General features: G+C 46.7%; 1 protein-coding gene across 1 annotated transcript in view; it reads left to right on the forward strand.

Annotated features, from left to right (window-relative positions):
• LOC136111561 (uncharacterized) overlaps positions 1-17,417 on the forward strand; it is a 117,947-nt gene that overhangs the window by 35,233 nt on the left and 65,297 nt on the right. Inside the window, exons 17-37 of the mRNA XM_071803547.1 lie at positions 224-370; positions 506-709; positions 1,046-1,185; positions 2,496-2,619; positions 3,925-4,068; positions 4,397-4,566; positions 5,024-5,155; positions 6,349-6,423; positions 6,965-7,045; positions 7,136-7,162; positions 7,997-8,041; positions 9,704-9,772; positions 9,887-9,973; positions 10,622-10,648; positions 10,814-10,867; positions 12,208-12,279; positions 12,699-12,734; positions 13,652-13,687; positions 14,810-14,842; positions 16,088-16,159; positions 16,855-16,914. Coding sequence (XP_071659648.1) covers positions 224-370; positions 506-709; positions 1,046-1,185; positions 2,496-2,619; positions 3,925-4,068; positions 4,397-4,566; positions 5,024-5,155; positions 6,349-6,423; positions 6,965-7,045; positions 7,136-7,162; positions 7,997-8,041; positions 9,704-9,772; positions 9,887-9,973; positions 10,622-10,648; positions 10,814-10,867; positions 12,208-12,279; positions 12,699-12,734; positions 13,652-13,687; positions 14,810-14,842; positions 16,088-16,159; positions 16,855-16,914 — 1,835 coding nt within the window. The remainder of the gene's footprint in view (positions 1-223; positions 371-505; positions 710-1,045; positions 1,186-2,495; positions 2,620-3,924; positions 4,069-4,396; positions 4,567-5,023; positions 5,156-6,348; positions 6,424-6,964; positions 7,046-7,135; positions 7,163-7,996; positions 8,042-9,703; positions 9,773-9,886; positions 9,974-10,621; positions 10,649-10,813; positions 10,868-12,207; positions 12,280-12,698; positions 12,735-13,651; positions 13,688-14,809; positions 14,843-16,087; positions 16,160-16,854; positions 16,915-17,417) is intronic.

Genomic DNA, 17,417 nt, shown 5'->3' on the forward strand with positions numbered 1-17,417 from the left:
TTCCTATTCGTGTACTCAAGAACTCCCTTGTCAGACACAAATAACCTTATTTCATCTGATTTAGGACCTGGCTGTTGCAGTTTGCAAACGTCTTACCAAGAGCTCCATCTCCAAAGCCCAGGATTTGTCTCATCTTCAAGCTCCTGTTTGCCATAGTTGATGTCATTAGAAGATGGAATGCTTCAGACGTGAGAGTTATTTCGAGTTTCTTCCTTTTTCACAGCTTCTGATCTTTCCCAGGAATGTTTGCCAGCAGCTTCTACATCATATCAAGTGACAGGACTGAGCAGCAAAGAAATGTATTTGTTTTCTATAAGACCAGTCTTTGGAGATACAGAGGGAGCAGAGACAACACTTCTTGGGCAAACAGGTATGAAGGCTGGAGACTTATGGTGTAGCTTTACCTAGGTGACTGATGCTAAGACTAATTTCTTGGCCTTCTTCTAATGCTTTGTCATAACTAAAATAAGTTTAATAAACACCTTTTTTCTTTTGCCTCTTACAGTGGGGCCTCACAGAGACTCACCTGCGCCAATCGCTCCAGTGATTTCTGCAAAATTGGATACGATGGGATCCCCATCTGTACCTCCTAGGAATGCGGGGACAACTCCTCCTCCACTGGTCACCACCACAAAGCTACTGCCAACCCCAGAGACCCCACTATTGAGCACCACCACATCTGCACTGCTGACGGCTCTCCCCGAGCCAAGTGAGTGTGTATCCATGTGTGATTCAATGATGATGTAGCAATAGGTCAAAACCATAAGGGACCATGGTCTTCTCTGATCTCAGGAGCCCACATTAGTCTTTATTCATAGAGTAGTGAGAGCAGGCGATGTCAAGGAAAGGGGAGATGCAAACCATGTAAAATGCAGTGAGGGTCTCAGCACTGCCCTGTGGGGTGAGGTGCTGCCCGCTCACTTACTGACACTTGGCATCGCAAGAGGTTTTTGGGCTCGGGTTTGTCTTGTTGCTCTGAACACAAAGAAACATGCTTCTGCTTTAGGAAACCACAGCTTATGGAGATTCTCTCTTCCCTCTGCAGTCTGTGGCAAGTTCAAAGCAGACATCGGGTTCCTGGTGGACGAATCCTCAAGTATTGGCCAGAGCAATTTCAATAAAGTGAAGGATTTCCTCTTCCGGATCATTTCCTATTTCCCTAAGATTGGGCCTGAAGGGACACAGGCAAGATTTTGTTAATGTATTTCCTAAAGGTGTTTTCCTTCCAAGTGTTCACCTTTGGTCACTCCTGCGATGACAACAATCATGTGTTGTAGCTCAGAAAGGCTTTGCCTAAAGACACGTGTGTCCAACAAAGACATGAATAAAAGTCTCCTAAATCTCAGCCTGCTCATTTGGACATATTTCCATTTCACGGTTATTTTTCCTAGAGTGAGTTATCAGGAAGAAAGCAAATCCCAGACCTACTGAAATGCTGTCTAGGTTATGGAGCCCAGGGGTATGTCAGGTGTGGGTCCCCCCTCTAAGACCCCATTTCTGCCCACATCCAGCCTGCTAATGAGTGGAGACCTAGGTGGAGACTGAGATGGGAGATGAGGCACACACCAGCAACTGCATTCTCCAGACAAACAGAGGACCACATCCCCAGACCATGCTATGAAACACTTCAAGGGCAAATGAAGCCTACAGCGTTGAGCAACGACTCAGAAAAGCCAATTGGAAGACTCAGTAGATAATTTTTGGCAGTCATTTGTGTTTAATTAATGTAATATCTGAATTAGCCCTTTGAAAGGGAGACCTGCATAGCTTACTTTCAGTTGATCAGGGAACAGGGAGCTTCTTGCACTCTTTACTTACAGGTAGTCATGAAGGTGTAGGCACATGATGACATTACCCTGGGGCAACAAATAATTCTGGAGAAATGAGGACATTTCAATCTAGATGGCTATAGTGTGAACTCAATAGCTCACTTCCTTTAGCATTCAATGGAGATCAAGGGTTTAATTCAGGAGGGATGATGTGTGCTGCCATGGGAGCTGCTGCAGCAGGAGATGCTCCCACCCAACCATGAGCTGCCTGAAGTGCACAGGTCTCCCATCAGTCCTGTGCAGAAACCTCTGATGCCTCAGAACAGGGGTGTGAGACTCATTTTCACTGGGGGCCACGTCAGCCTTGCGATTACCTTCAAAGGGCTGAGTATAATTTTAAGACTGTATACGTGTAGGAGTAATTACATTTCTAACAATCCTAAAATTACATCAGGCAACTGCGAGGCTGATGTGGCCCCCAGTGAAAAAGTTTGACACTCCTACCCTAGAAAGTCTTAAAAAGCACTTTGCCTGTGCTTAAGTATATGGACTGTGCCCTACGTGTCTATCAACCCAACAGCCATTTTTGTGCCTAGAAACACTTCTTTCCACTCCCATTGCACCGCAACTAGTCCAGTTATCAAACTCAAGGCAGTTTATGGTGTGATGGCACATTTGCTGTGTGCTTGAGCCCTCCACATTTTTAACCCCACTTTTATTTGACAGGTTGCTGTTGCTCAATACAGTGAAGAGCCCAGAGCAGCTTTCCACTTCAACCAGCACCGGGATCGCAACAGCGTCCTGAAAGCCGTCAAGGGACTGGGCTATACTGGAGGCAACACAAAAACAGGTGTGTATGGATGAGCTGCACACATGGGGTGGATCTTCTGGACCAAAACGGAGGATGGAGACCAGGGACAGCATTTGTCTGAGTGTTTTAAACCCATTTACATGACAAGAAAGTTATGGCCCAAAGTTCTTCAAAACTGTAAATGGGGGACTTAATTAGTTTTTATTTCCAGGGATGGTTTTCCAACTAGCCTGATGTTCTTCATCCATGTCCTACTTTTACTACTGGGTTTCTCTTTACTATTTTATAACCTTGCCTGCACCTGAGAGAGCTTTTTGTACCTGGCTTGGAGACAAAGCTCATAAGCATTAGGTAAGGATAGGTGATGGTGAAGCATCCTTATTACCCACTGTATACACATTTTAATTAGCAAATTCCAACAATTATTGCCTCATTACCCTAACAACAAAACAATGTGCCCCATCCTATTTTCATGGTGTGTCATCACGTAAATGTCCTTTGCTTACCACTGTTGTATAAATAACACAGCTCTTCATCAGCTTAGTATCTTGGAAATTAAGATACTTTTCGTAAGTAGTTAAAAAGCTCAGTGACAGACAGCACTTTCCACCTACTCATTCCCAGCAGGATATACCTGGTTCTCTGAAGGTACATGAGCAGTGATGTTAAACCGAAGGTAGTAATAGTTAGTTTTAACTTTACAATTTTAAACATGTGGCCTAAATGTCTTCCTGTCAGTTGACATAAAGGGGAGCCTTGAGCTGTGTTAATTAAAGCCTTATATACCTCATCCTGACTCAGTGGTATTGGTCAGGAACACAGAAAAGTGCGACTGAACAAAATACGATAATTTAGATGGGATTGGTTGGGGAAAGCACGTGTGAAACTGGTCAGATTGCAAATTCCTAGGTAATCTTGCCTCTAATCTTTCTTTTTATGGAGGTTGTGTCAACAGAGGCATTCATACTTTTGGGGGGCTTCTTAACCATTTCTGATTAGGGCAGAGTTCTTTGTGAAATTTTCCTGGTCTTTCTAAAGAAATTTGGAAATGAGAATTCTGTAGGGTTTTTTTTCCTAAAATACAAGGAAAATGCTTCGAATCTCCTGAAAGTTTGTTTGTTTGTTATTTTCCCAAAATGATCTGCTTAATTCAGCCTGGACCATTTCAGCCAATGTGATTTGCTGCTGTCTTCTCTCCAAAGACATTGTCCCGTGCTAGGGGCTACTGTCCATTTATGGGGCCCACTGAATGCTCTTTACTCTCCATCTGTGGAAGGATACCCGCAGTCCCCACCTGCAGACCTAACAGGCAGATTCTCATCATCCCTCTCCATGTTTACCCAGGTCGTGGTTTAGCCTACATGCTAAAGGAGATATTCCAGTCCTCCAGAGGGATGAGACCAGATTTCCCTCATGTCCTGGTCCTCATGACTGATGGGAGATCTCAGGATGATGTGCTGCCACCAGCCAGAGTAGCCCATGCTTTGGGTAAGAGTTGCCCTGTTGCATTTCTCTGAGGCCTTGGTTCTCCAATGATTTCCAGAGTATTGAGGGTGGTACATTATGTGATGTCTGCACTTTGAGCTGGCTTTCTTCACTCCTTCATCCTTTCTTCTCTCCTTCATCCTTCTTTCTATTCCTAGCTTGAGTGTCTTGGTTTGCTATAACTCACACATGTTGCTCCAGGTGAGTTCTTGTATGGCTACTGGAGTTACCTAATCCCAGCAGAGGTTATTAACAGGAAGATTGTGATGAAGGGTTTGGAAACTCTGATCTGAGACATTTTTGCTTCCATTGAGTGAGTGATGTGTTTCAGGGATCCGCGTCATTGGTGTGGGTGTCTCAGGAGCTGACCCTGTTGAGCTCAACAGCATCTTGCTGCAGCAGAACCTCCAGAACGTTTTCTATGTCACCACATTTGACGACTTCCCACAGATCCTCCAAGAGCTGATAGAAGTCATTTGTTCTGACCCTCAACCATCTGAGGTGAGCTGCTTCACAACCCTTTGAACATAAGCCAGCTTGCTTGGCCCTGGTCATGCACAAGGACAATCTTCTTCCTTGAGCAAAGTCAGAACAGATTTTGGACACTGAGTCCCAATCCTGACCTCATTTATTGTTCAGCCCTAGAGATAATGAATCTTTGAAATCAAGGGAGTGGAACTACGTAGGCCAGAATAAGGTTTTGAAAGTTTTGTTCCATAAGGCTCCTTGAATGTATTATAAATTCATTGCCCCTTTCTAATGCTGGTTGATGGGTCATTGGTATGGATGTGAGCTCACCTGCAGAGTATCTCAAAGAGTGATATTTTAGGGCTGTTTCAATGAAAAGGTTGGTGATATACAAATGCAGTGACCTCTTGAAACCTGTTGAAGGCTGGTGTTTGATGTCTGGTTCCAAAACCTGGAGGATCACCAATCTAAACCAAACTCCATGCTGTAGGTTGCCAGGCATGAAGCTGATAAGCAATTGTCATTTGGTGAGACAGAGAGCAAACTGAAAGCCCCTGATCCATCATCAGCTGATCCATTTACCCAAAAAGCAGACAAGCCTTGTGGTCCATGGTGTTTAAAGGTAAGAATTAGTTCGCTGGTGTGAGTCCAGGGGATTATATTTCGAAGAAATGTATTGACCACTGCTCCGATCAGGTCACTTCTCATGCCTGTGTGATGTGCAGTGGAGTTATATCGGTGTCAAGACCTTTAACTTTGGAAGCCATGTCCGTGTTTGAGGAGGTCATCCTAGAAGTTAGCATTTCAGCATGGGAAATGCAGCAGCCTCCTGTGCTCCTTCCCAGCAAACCAATGAAATGCAGGCCTTCCATAGGTCCTGCTTCATACCTACCAACCCCATGCAGATGTCCCAGATGTTCTGTGGCTTCTCAGATAGCTCTAGACTCCACAGGAGCCACTGAACAGACCACCCAGCTGCCACTGCTTCTTACTTCAGAAATAAAAATGTTGGGAGGCACATTTACCCACTTCTCCTACCAAGCAGAAGGCCAGAAGACATGAAGAACAGGAGGACAACCCAAAAGCCCATGTGTCCATCTAGTGTGTTTACTGGTGGGCTGTAGCCAGCTAGTCTGAACAGTCTATGCTAGCTTCCCTGGAGAAAATGAGAGTCTCCAGAGTAGCTGGTAGACAACTAGTCAGTGTGGCCAGCAAATTTTGGTCATGATGGAGTTCATAGGCAGGTGTCCACACTGGCAGAATAGCTCAGATGGTGATGTTTATGCTATGGCAGTCTAAAATTAGGTAAGATGAATGTTGTCCACGGATGATTGAATCATGGCCTTTATTTAATCTCTGCAAAACTCCTTTCCACAGTTGCTCCCATGGAGGAGAAGAATTGCATTGATACCACCCTGAAGTATTGCAGATATGTAACCAAGAATATTTAAAGTCTCTCTGAGCCAAAAAGCAGATCTTGAACTATAGATGCAACATGGGCCAAGACTTCATGAGGCATCAATACACTCCCTGACTGCATTTTGTCCTCAGACAACTCTGTTCTCTATTCTGTTCTCCCGATTTCAAGACATAAGCCAGGGACATGATAGATAACACATGACCTCCAGGAGGCTTTAAATAGCCTCAGGATAGTAATAGGTCTTCTGAATGGTCAACCCTGCTTCTTTCTTCTCTTGCACAAGCCAAGGGGCGTGCTAGTCTGAATTTCATGGTCACTTTGGTTTGGGTCTATTTGCCATTCTTGACAGATAATAATTTCATTATCATTTGTTCTCTTTTCCTTTTCCTTTCAAGAGCTTCAGGGGCTCACCAGCTCATGGAGGCTATGACCCATACAACTTTATTCCAAAGGGAGAGAAAGGAGAGAGGGTGAGTCCATTAGCATGAACCATCCACTCGGTTCATTACTGTGCAACTAAATGATTAGAACCAAGGAAGAGATCTAGCAAAAAATCATCTTAAGATCTTTTATGTTGATGTTTTGATATATCCTGCTCCATGCAAAATGAGAGTAAATGGCCTCAAGTTGTGCCAGGAGAGGTTTAGATTGGAAATTAGGAAAAACTTCTTCTTGGAAAGGGTTGTAAGGCATTGGAACAGGCTGCCCAGTGCAATGGTGGAGTCACCCCCCCTGGATGGGTTTAAAAGATGCCTATATGATGTTCTTAGGGACATGGTTTAGTGTTGGGTTAATGGTTGGACTCAATGGTCTTGAGGGTCTCTTCCAACCAAAATGATTCTATGATTCTTCGCCAACTTTGAAAGTCGGGCAAAAGGGATCTGAGGTGTGTGTGTGCGCTGGAAATTGGAGATTCCCTCAAGTGGTACAGAAGGTTGGTGCTGCATGAAGCTCTTTGGGTTTGCAGGTCTGGGGCCATAACCTGCATGCTGTTACTTTCCATCTGTTTAGGGTCTACCTGGGAAAGATGGCGTTCCTGGGCTGCCGGGCAGGCCGGGGCGGGCAGGTCCTCCTGGTCCCCCTGGACTCATGGTAAGTATTCATTTTAACAAACCTTGTCAAGTTCCCATTTAAGAAAAAAGGGAACATGTCTCTCAAATCTCTCTGTCTCCTGTTTTGCAGGGTCTCCCTGGTATTCAAGGTGATATTGTAAGTATTTTGAATGCAGCAAAGATCATCAATACAGTGGGACCCTAAAACTTTGCTTTTCAAGCCTTTCAAAGGCCGGCTGCATTGAGCTGGACAGGAGAACCAATTGATGCATTTTGTCTTTATGAGAGTCTATTGCTGCCACTGAATTGCTCTGAGTAGGTTTCCTTCTGTTCAGAGATTTGGCAAATAATGCAATACAACATGGCCACATTCCTATGCAAGTAACCCTCAGTGAGCCAGAGCTGTCCAGAGGGACAAGGACTATGAACTCTGCCTTCAGTCATATATATATATGTATATATTCAGGAAGAACCTGGGGCTATTGGTCAACAGCCTGCTGGAGATGAGCCAGTGTGTGCCCAGGTGGCCAAGAGGCCACCAGCATCCTGGCTGGGACCAGCACTGGTGTGGCCAGCAGGCCCAGGGCAGTGACCGTCCCTGTGCTGGGACCTGGGGAGCCCAAACCGCCAATCCTGGGGCAGTTTTGGGCCCCTCACTGAGGTGCTGGAGCGAGTTGAGAGAAGGTAACGGAGCTGGTGAGGGGCTGGAGCACAAGTGTGATGGGAACAGCTGAGGGACCTGGGGTTTCAGCTGGAGAACAGGAGCTGAGGGGAGACCTCCTCACTGAAGGGAGGTTGGACCCATAAATGACACATATATATTTCTTAATCAATGTTGAGACCAAAATCCACTTCTAGGAACCTATTTTCATGACCATTTTGAAAGTGAATGAAATTTTATTAGAGACAGGTCTGTAACTTGAACATCCCACAATGATGGTTTTGCAGGTGCTTTGCTGTTTAAAGTTTCAGGATTTATTTTTAATTCCAGGGATCTCCTGGCTATCCTGGACCAGTGGGACCGAAAGGAGACAGAGTGAGTTTTGTTTTTGCATTTCATTGGGCAAAAGCTATTGTATTGCTCTGATCTCTAATTTTTAAGCATTTGTATAGTGACTGTTGTTGAATATGAACTTGGGAGCTGTACGTAACCAGCCCTACACTGCTAGTCTTCAGCTTGGAGACATGTCCTTAGGCTTTGCTAGGAGGAACCTGATGTCTTTATGGAGAAAAGTGCTCAGTCCTTATCACAGGCCCTTGGCACACTTCCGTTGGCTATTTGCAGAAGGAAGTGTTGCTTGGTTAGGTCATTCTGCCTTCCTGAGTTTCCACTATGAACCAGCCTGTCTGAATACACTTAGGACAGAAAAAGGTAGGACTTGAAGATCAGTTGTGGGCAGATCCCAGGAGCAGCTGTCCTGTCCTTCCCCCATGCGCCAATGCACGTTCCTCCTCCTTCCTTGCATCCACCTGAGCTGTCTGGCTATGCATCAAGGAGCAGGTCCTGCTGAAAGCCAACCTCCTTTTTTTTTGCCTGGGGCCGGGATTATTCAATATATTCATCAATGATTTGGATGAGGGAATAGAGTGACTGTCAGCAAGTTTGCTGGGGACACCAAGCTGGGAGGAGTGGCTGACACTGGAAGCTGTGCTGCCATCAGAGACCTGGACAGGCTGGAGAGCTGGGCAGGGAAAATGTAATGAAATAGAACAAGGGCAAGGGTAGAGTCTGGAATCTGGGCAGGAACAACCCCACGTTCCAGTGTAAGTTGGGGAATGACCTATTAGAGAGCAGTGTAGGGGAAAGGGACCTGGGGGTCCTGGGGACAGCAGGGTGAGCATGAGCCAGCACTGGGCCCTTGTGGCCAGGAAGCCAATGGTACCTGGGGTGGGTTAGAAGGGGGTGGTCAGTAGGTCAGAGAGGTTCTCCTGCCCCTCTGCTCTGCCCTGGGGAGACCACACCTGGAATATTGTGTCCAGTTGTGGCCCCTCAGTTCCAGAAGGACAGGGAACTGCTGGAGAGAGTCCAGCGCAGGGCAACAAAGATGCTGAAGGGAGTGGAGCATCTCCCGGGTGAGGAAAGGCTGAGGGAGCTGGGGCTTTATAGTTTGGAGAAGAGGAGGCTGAGGGGGGACCTCATTAATGTTTATAAATATCTAAAGGGGGAGTGTCAGGAGGATGGAGCCAGGCTCTTCTCAGTGACAACCAATAGTAGGACAAGGGGTAATGGGTTCAAACTGGAACACAGGAGGTTCCACTTAAATTTGAGAAGAAACTTCTTCCTGATGAGGGTGGCAGAGCCTGGCCCAGGCTGCCCAGGGAGGTTGTGGAGTCTCCTTCTCTGCAGACATTCAAACCCGCCTGGACCCCTTCCTGTGGAACCTCAGCTGGGTGTTCCTGCTCCGGGGCGGATTGGACTGGATGAGCTTTCCAGGTCCTTTCCAATCCCTAACATTCTGTGATCCTATGATTCTGTGATTTTTTTTCTGCCACGCCAGTAAGCAGAGCTCAGGTGGTTTCTGGTACCTCTTGCCAAAGAGTTGCTGCAAGCAGGTGGTTTGGATTTGCAGCATAAGGAGGGGCTGTTTGGTTTTAAAATCATGGTGATCATGAAATTGCCCCTAAATTAGGAAAATAACCGATTGCACCTGGACTTCCCAATGTAGCTAAGCATGTGTCTACTTCCCTTTGTCTGCAGGGTGAACCAGGCTATGTCCTGGGAGGAGTGGAGGTGATTCCTGGCCAAAATGGAAAGCCTGGCCCCCCCGTGAGTATCATACCCAGGGTGTGGTGGGCCCTTCAGCCTCTCAAGGACTGGCAGAGGAGTGAAGGAGTTGGGAGAGAGCCCGTGTTCCTCCTCCTCCTGTTTTTGCTGTTGCAGGGACAGAAAGGACAGCCAGGGGTTCCTGGGGTAGCAGGACCACCAGGTTTACCAGGGCCACAGGGGCCACCAGGAATCTCTATCAAGGTGAGCATGGTTGTTTGAAGCATGGTTCTGTGATGTTGTACCACAGAAAGAGGGAACCTGACATACCTTGGCATCTCTGGATGCTCTGTTCGCTCATGGGCCTTGGAAACACACTTTTCTTCTCTCTGTCGTGGGAATGTCCCATTGAGGCATGAAAGGAGGAACCCTGCAAAACATTCCCATCATCAGGGCTCTGCTGTTCAACACAGCAGGAATCGATGATGAGCTTGAAAAGGTGACGGTCAACATGGTCTGACGTGGACCTCCAGGTCCTTGGGAAGGTTGTTTGGTGATCCTGGAGTGAAATACCCAGGATCACCTGTGCTGTGCACAGCCAAAACCAGGCTGATGGTTGTCACCAGATGTCTGTTTGCACTGAGAGTGGGTCAAAAAGTCTCAGCAGAGATCAAGAGATCAAAACTCCCCTCCTCTACCCTAAAGGAGGGTTGTCATCAGATTTTGGTGGTTGAGGTGTCTGGAGCATGAGGGTTAGCAGACACATCTGCTAAAGCTCCATCTTCCCTTGGGAATGGTGGTTTTGGTCTCTGGACTTAGCCTGCAGGAGCTTTTTGCTGGGACTATGTTTAGAGAAGACCCCCTCTCTAAATTACCACCCCATAGTAATTCTCATTGTCTTTCATGTTTCAGGGTGAACCAGGGGATTCAGGTAACAGGGTAAGTACCTGAGATTGGCTTTCACTTCTGCGTGTGAAGAGAAGCCTTTATAAAAATGATTTCTAAGCTGCCCAAAAGGGTCTGGTTTCCACACTTACCAGAGGTCCATCAAGACCTAAAAGAACTGCTAGGACATGCCGTAAGACTGTCCTGTGCTTTATGCAGGGCCCTCGTGGGAGGAATGGCCTCAAGGGTGACAGAGGAGGTGCGGGAGAGCCGGTGAGTGGTCCACCCGTGGTCATTAACTAAGGAAGAGTTGCCAACCACAGTAGGAAAGGGCTGTTGGCCTTGGGAAGGCATCTGCCACCTGGGGTGGCTGTAGAGGGGCAATGTCAACTGCCAGTTTTCATCAGTTGCCTCTTTGGGATGCTTCACTCCGCTGATGAGGGCTGGCAGGTTAAGCAGGGCAAATTAAGCGTTTTTCACTTCGTCAGCCTCATCCTGTTGACCCGTCACTCGGGAATTGCCAAAAGGGAAATGTTAGAAACCCAGTAAATGCGTGAGATAACAGCCTTCTGTTGTGCCAAAAGCAAGGACAAGATCTTCCTTGTGGCACAGCTGTGAGAAGTGCATCCGTCACTGCGCTCACCATGATCATCAACTCTGTGGTGCAGTCAATCATGTTGGCAGATAATAACGAATGCCACCTGATAAAGGCTGCTCCAAAGCGACAGTGATTCACCCTTGAGCCCCCACTGTCTCCACCGCCCGTGGAGCAGCTGATTATAACCCTGCTCCTTCCTACATCTCACTCCCTGGTCTGAGCAGGACAGAGAAGAACTGGGGCAGGTCCAGAGGGTGGCAAGAAGGTGGAGCAAAGCTGTGGGACAGCAAGTGGACTGAGCTGGCAGCAGATTCAAGACATCAGGTGGCACTTCTTTGCAGAAGTCCCACAAGGATGTTTTGGGTGTAGGAAGCGTGAGTTGAAGGGGAGATAAGTGAAGGAAAAAAGCCCATGGAGGACTACTAGGAATAAAAGAAACCACGTTTGTCTTGGGAAGTCCCTACATTACAAATAACTCAAACCCGAAACGTTAGTCAGGGACTATATGTATGTCCTGTTCTTGCATCCTCCCCAAGGTGTCTGTTGCTGTCCGTCATCACATATGGGAGCTTTTTTGTTACCTTTACCATATTGTGGAGCTGTATTCCATAGACCAACCATTTCCATATGTCAGTCTTCACCGTTTCTCCATCAGCATCATTACTGTGGTCACACTTACAGCAACAAAGCCCTAAAGAGCCACTGGAGAAGGCAGCTGCTGCCAAATCACCATGGGTACCCAGCCTCTGCCTTCCCATGTCACAAGCAAACACATCTTTATTTTCCTTTACCAAGTAAAGCCCGTGATCCAGAGCTTATTTGTGGGGGAAAACAAGGAAATTTGGGAATACATAAACATCTCTAGAAATCCTCAGTGGCAAAGGAACCAGGCGCATCAGTCTATGCATTTCTCTGCTTGTGTTTCTGCAGAATTAAATAATAAACCTTTTCTTTAGCATGATTGGTAACAAAGAGCTTAGAATTAAAATATTTGATAAAGTATCCTCCTTTTCAGGGGAAACCTGGCCTGCCGGGCCCTGTGGGGCTGGATGGTGCCCCCGGACTGCCTGGACCAAGGGGAGAAAAGGTCATTATTTGTTTCAGATGCTTGCGGGATCCATCAACCCAAGGGGAATGATTATGATATGACTGTATAGTAACTATATATCATCACGTGCATGCAATTTAATATTAGGCAGTATGTATAAGGTATATACAGTAATATGTTTGATTATACAAGATACCTTAATATATTATAGATAAAATACAGGTAATTAATATGCGATGTATGAGTACATGGACTATGTAAAACATATGCTATATACTATATATATGACATGTATGTAAAAAAAAATATATATTTATTTTATTTGCTTCCCCCCTACTTTCAGAATGTCCAGTGGAGATAACATGCTCAGCAGGCTCTTCTGCAGTATGTGAACCTCCGGTCTTATCCTGTTCTGCCAGTGGAGCCTTGTTTTGACTAAAGCATCTTCTGTTTTCCAGGGTAACAAAGGGCAAGGTGGTGTTAAAGGGGAAAAGGTGAGACTGGCTGGCACTGGAGTGCTGAGTAGGAGGGGGAGAAGCACTGGGTCTGGCTTTGGGCTCAAAACAAAGCAGTTGAGGTATCTGTTTGGAGATCCAGAGGGAGGGAATTTGAAGTCCCCCCACCCAAAGGCCAGATGTAACTGGACCTTGTAGCTACAAGCCACGTAACCAACAAGGTTCGGGAGCTCACTGCTGCTGGAAGAGCTCTTGTGCATGGGGTAGACCTTGCACCAATGGTAAATCCCCAAACACCAACAAACAAACCTTCAATATTCTTTGCCAGTCCATACCGAGTATTCACAGGTTGGTTTTGTTGAGCTGCGCTTCAGGTTTGCTGTTTTTACAGCTCCCCCAGCTGCACTTGTTCCACACGTACATTTGATTGTAGCCTCAAAAGTCGAAAGAAATGGCAGCATTTTTTCCTAAGAGTAGCTAGAGTCATGAAAAGTGGAAATAGACTGATAGTCTTCCTCCAGCCAGTGGATCTTGCAGGAGCAAGGCCCTGCAAGCACAGCAGGTACGTTCACTCACAGGTTCCACCTCTGAGCATAGTTAGGCAAAACACTGATCTGGTCTGGTAGGTCCCATGCTCTCACAGCTATCTTCATGCCTTTTCTTGCTTGCAAAGGCCCATCTTTGATAGGTTTGACCTGGCATGAGAGCTTGCCACTCTGTGCTTGGTCTCCTGGTAGATGGCAACCAGGTGTGCTGGAGATGGGCATGGGAATTTCCATCTCTCACCCAAGAGCCCTCATAGCTGTCTGGAAGAGCTGTCTTGTAGTTAGTGAAAAATTGAGCTGAAGAAGCTTCTTCCCTTGCTTCCTCTGGCTGGGATCTTCTCGCTACAGCACAGACCAAAAGCTCCAAATCTGTTTTCAGTCCGGTGGAAATTCTCTTTTCATGTCTTTCAGGGACTCCCAGGACCTCCAGGGCAGAAGGGAAACCAAGTAAGTCAAACAGTAAGAGAACAACATGTTTGGCTAGCTCAGGTGAAGGTGTCCTGACTTTCCCCAGCTTGTTGCATGTGTGTGAGTCTTGTAAGCACAGTTGAGTGTGTTTGTTGGGGGGTTGTGCGGAGATGAAGCCCCCAGGGATGCATTTGAGCTCAGCATCTCCTCTCCATCTTGTGCTTTTGAACTGAGTTTTGAGCTGATTTAAGGAATGGATGGGAAGACCAATAAGAAGAAGTTTTTCATCGTTCATTTTATGTTGTCTTGCCTTGCCAGGGGAACCCAGGATTTCCAGGTGCTCCAGCTATGGGGGTAACTATGAGTGGTTACTATAGTCCTTCTTGTGCTACAACTAAGCAGCACCACCACCAGTGGTGCCAGCAGACCAAGGACCAAGTCCCACCGAACTGTAGGAAGGATTAATGGACCTTTTCCTTGACCCTCCAGACAACTATGTCCTCTGCTTCCTTGCTCCACTTCTTGTATTCCCAGCCCAGCACCACAGTTGTCCACTGGCTCCTCAAAGGAGCTTCACTGCTGTGCAGGAAACATCAGGCTAAAGCCTTCCCACCACTGAAGCCCTGTGATCCTGGCCTGTCCTCCACTTAAGCTCCCCATTTCCAATGGGGTTGTGCTGGTCCCTGCTGAAGAGGAGCTGCTGATGGGTCTCCTTTGCCTCATTCCCATGTGGAAATAGGGCTCCTACAGCCTCTCCTTCATGTTCTTCCAAATGCTAGGACGGCTTTAAGGAGAAACCTTCATGGTGGCCATTTCTGTGTACCCCACAGCATTGCTGCAAGTGCTGTGGGAGCAGCTGGATGTTGTATTAAGGACTGAGACCCACTGCTTGTTCAGTTCCATCCCTGGAGCTAAAACTTACTGAAGTCAATGGGATTCCTTCACAAATGGGATTCCTTCACAAGCTTCACTGGGTTTGGAGTTTGGCTTGTAGCCCTTTCTGGTGTTTTATGACCTGGTGCAGGTGATGAGTTTCCAATCCCATAGCAAGGCTGAGATTCTCTTGCTTTGGAAAAGGTGACATGAATAGACCCTCCTTTGAAAGGGAGATCTTTTTTCCCCAAATAAGAGAGCATTTTTGTGATTTCTTTTTATCCTCAGGTTTTGGGACCTCCAGGCAAGAAAGGCATCAGGGTAAGTCCATTAATTAGCCCTGCTTGAAACTTAGATGAGAACTTGACCTGAAAAAGTGAGAGTTGGAGCATATTTCACCATTTGAAATCATATCTCCCTTGTGATTGACTGGAGAGGAGAGGTTGGAAAAGTAGCAGTAGTCTTGCCCTGCTGATATTTCTTTTGGTTTTATTAGCATTTTATGCCTGTCATTGTCTTTCTAGTCCCAGTCCATGGGGAAATTTGGGGTTTCCATGTGCTAGTGATAGAAGGCAGAGATCACCAAAGCACAGATCCAGCCAATGCACCGAAGCTACTTGCCATCCAAGGGACGCACTGACATGAAATCAAAGCACAGCTGAGGACAGAAGGGACTTTTGGAGGTCTCTAGTCCCACCCCCTTCTCAAAACAGATCCAACATCAAAGCTGGGTCAGGTTGCTCAAGACCCTTTGTGCTTAACATCTCCACAGATGAAGATTCCCCACTTCTCTGGGTGCCCAACCCAGTGTTTGTCATCCCTGTGACTGAAGGAAGTTGAATTTCTCAAACCAGGGAGATTTCTGAGGCAGATCTGTGCCCTGACTGTGTCGTCCATATTGTACATCTGCTTTATAGGCAAGTGGATATAGTTCACTCTCGCACAGCCCTCATGGTGGAACGTGGTCTGGAATGTCTTATTTTTTTAAATTCTTGATAGTTTATTGCCAATCTGCAGAGAAATAAAAGATATCCCTTATCCTTTTAAGGAATATTTACTACTTCTTTTGGCTTTTTGACTGCTGGCATTCATGAAATACCCTACAGTGCTTCAGACCTCCCTCAAGCTTTAGAGACAATGAGGTTTGTCCTTTTCACTGGACTTGGATGTTGGAGCCAACACCCTTCCTTGCTCTTACTGTCCAGAGAGCTTAACACTAATTAGCAAAAACATCTCTCTTCTTTTGGGCTGGATGCCTGTAAACAGTGACCTGGGACCTGAATTTTGTCCTGCTTATACCACTACAAATGCACACATGGTGCTTTACATTATACAAGTTGCATCATTGGAGAGGTTGGAACTACTGTGATGGGTATTGTATGGCAGAAGACCAGGTACCGCAGAGAAAGCTTAAGTGTAAGCCTAATGATGGATGGATGGGTGGATTTGCAAGGGAATGGTTTTCATAGTGTATTAAAAGTACAAAATGCAGCTCTAGAGAGCCAAATGAACAGGTCTTGTTTTCCTGCATGATATTATTAGTTCTGAGGATGTCTTTGTTCACAGGGAGATATTGGACCAACAGGGCCCCTAGGACCACAAGGAGACAAAGGAATACAAGGAGACAAAGGGGAGAAGGTAATGCATGTGCTTTCTTGGCACAACCTTTATGGGTAGAAGGGTTTGTTTTGTTTGTATCCACAAAGGAAGCTCTGAGGTAGATGGAATTCCTCATGCTAACAAGGGAAACACCCCAATATCTGCTCTGTCTCAACCTGAGGAAGAAATTTGTTACACTGAGGGTGGTGAAACATTGACCCAGGTTGCCGAAAGAGGTGGTGGGTGCCCCATCCCTGGAGACATCCCAGGCCAGGCTGGACGGGGCTCTGAGCAACCTGAGCTGGTGAAGATGTCCCTGCTCATGGCAGGGATGGCACTGGATGAGCTTGGAATGTCCCTTCCAACCCAAACTGTTCTATGATTCTGTGTTCTCAAGAGTGAGATAATGAGTGGAGCAGGGTCATACCACCACAGCTGGTGCCTGGCAGTGGAAGAATTGTAGCCAAGATCTGTGAGATTGGGATGGGGAAACCAAGGCACATCATGGGTTCCCCAAATAACACTATAGTGAAAGTTGTCTCTCCACAATAGCATCTCTCAGAAGTGGCAATGAGTGTTGTTAGGAGGGGAGAGGGACCATGTGGTGGCCACGAAGGGCAAACTGGGAGGTAGTACCAGCACAGGGTTTAGTCCTAGCTGTGTCTGTAGAGTTGCAGAGAGGAAAATCTCCCCAGGTGTCACACTGAGACACGCATCATCATTGATTTTTCCAGGGAAGTCCAGGTTTCGGCATTCCTGGTCAACCGGGGCTAAAAGGAGACCCAGGCGATAGGGTGAGTGGGGCAATCTGCTGGGTGTGGAAAGGGGAGGGCTAAGGAGATAAATCAGGAGGTTCAGAGACAAAATCTGTCAGCTCCATGCATGTGAGTTTGTTGGCCTTCAGCCCTTAGGAAATTAATCCTGGGGTGGTGGCAAGGAACTGGGGTGTCACCCAGTGGTTGGAGATCCCATGGTGGTCTTGCGTGGCACTGGTTAGCACTGTCTTCCACACTCAGGTGCAAAGGGGTCAGGCTCCTCCAAAAAGCAGAGAGAAGATCACTCATGAGTCTGGAGAAAACACAGATGGTCAATGCTCAACTGGTAATTCTCCAAACAGCAAAGCCAAAGAAGCCCCATTTCCAATGGCTTTGTGACCTGAACGTGGACTTGACCTTCATCTTCCTGACTTTTATGTCTCAGAAGGTGCAAGCTTATGGTGGCTCCCACATGAGTTCACTAAGGGTTGGGTTGATGCCTTGGTGTTTCCCTTCCATGGGGATGTTAAAAGTCCCTTGCA

The sequence above is a fragment of the Patagioenas fasciata genome, chromosome 1 (assembly GCF_037038585.1).
Source record: "Patagioenas fasciata isolate bPatFas1 chromosome 1, bPatFas1.hap1, whole genome shotgun sequence".
NCBI classification, from domain to species: domain Eukaryota; kingdom Metazoa; phylum Chordata; class Aves; order Columbiformes; family Columbidae; genus Patagioenas; species Patagioenas fasciata.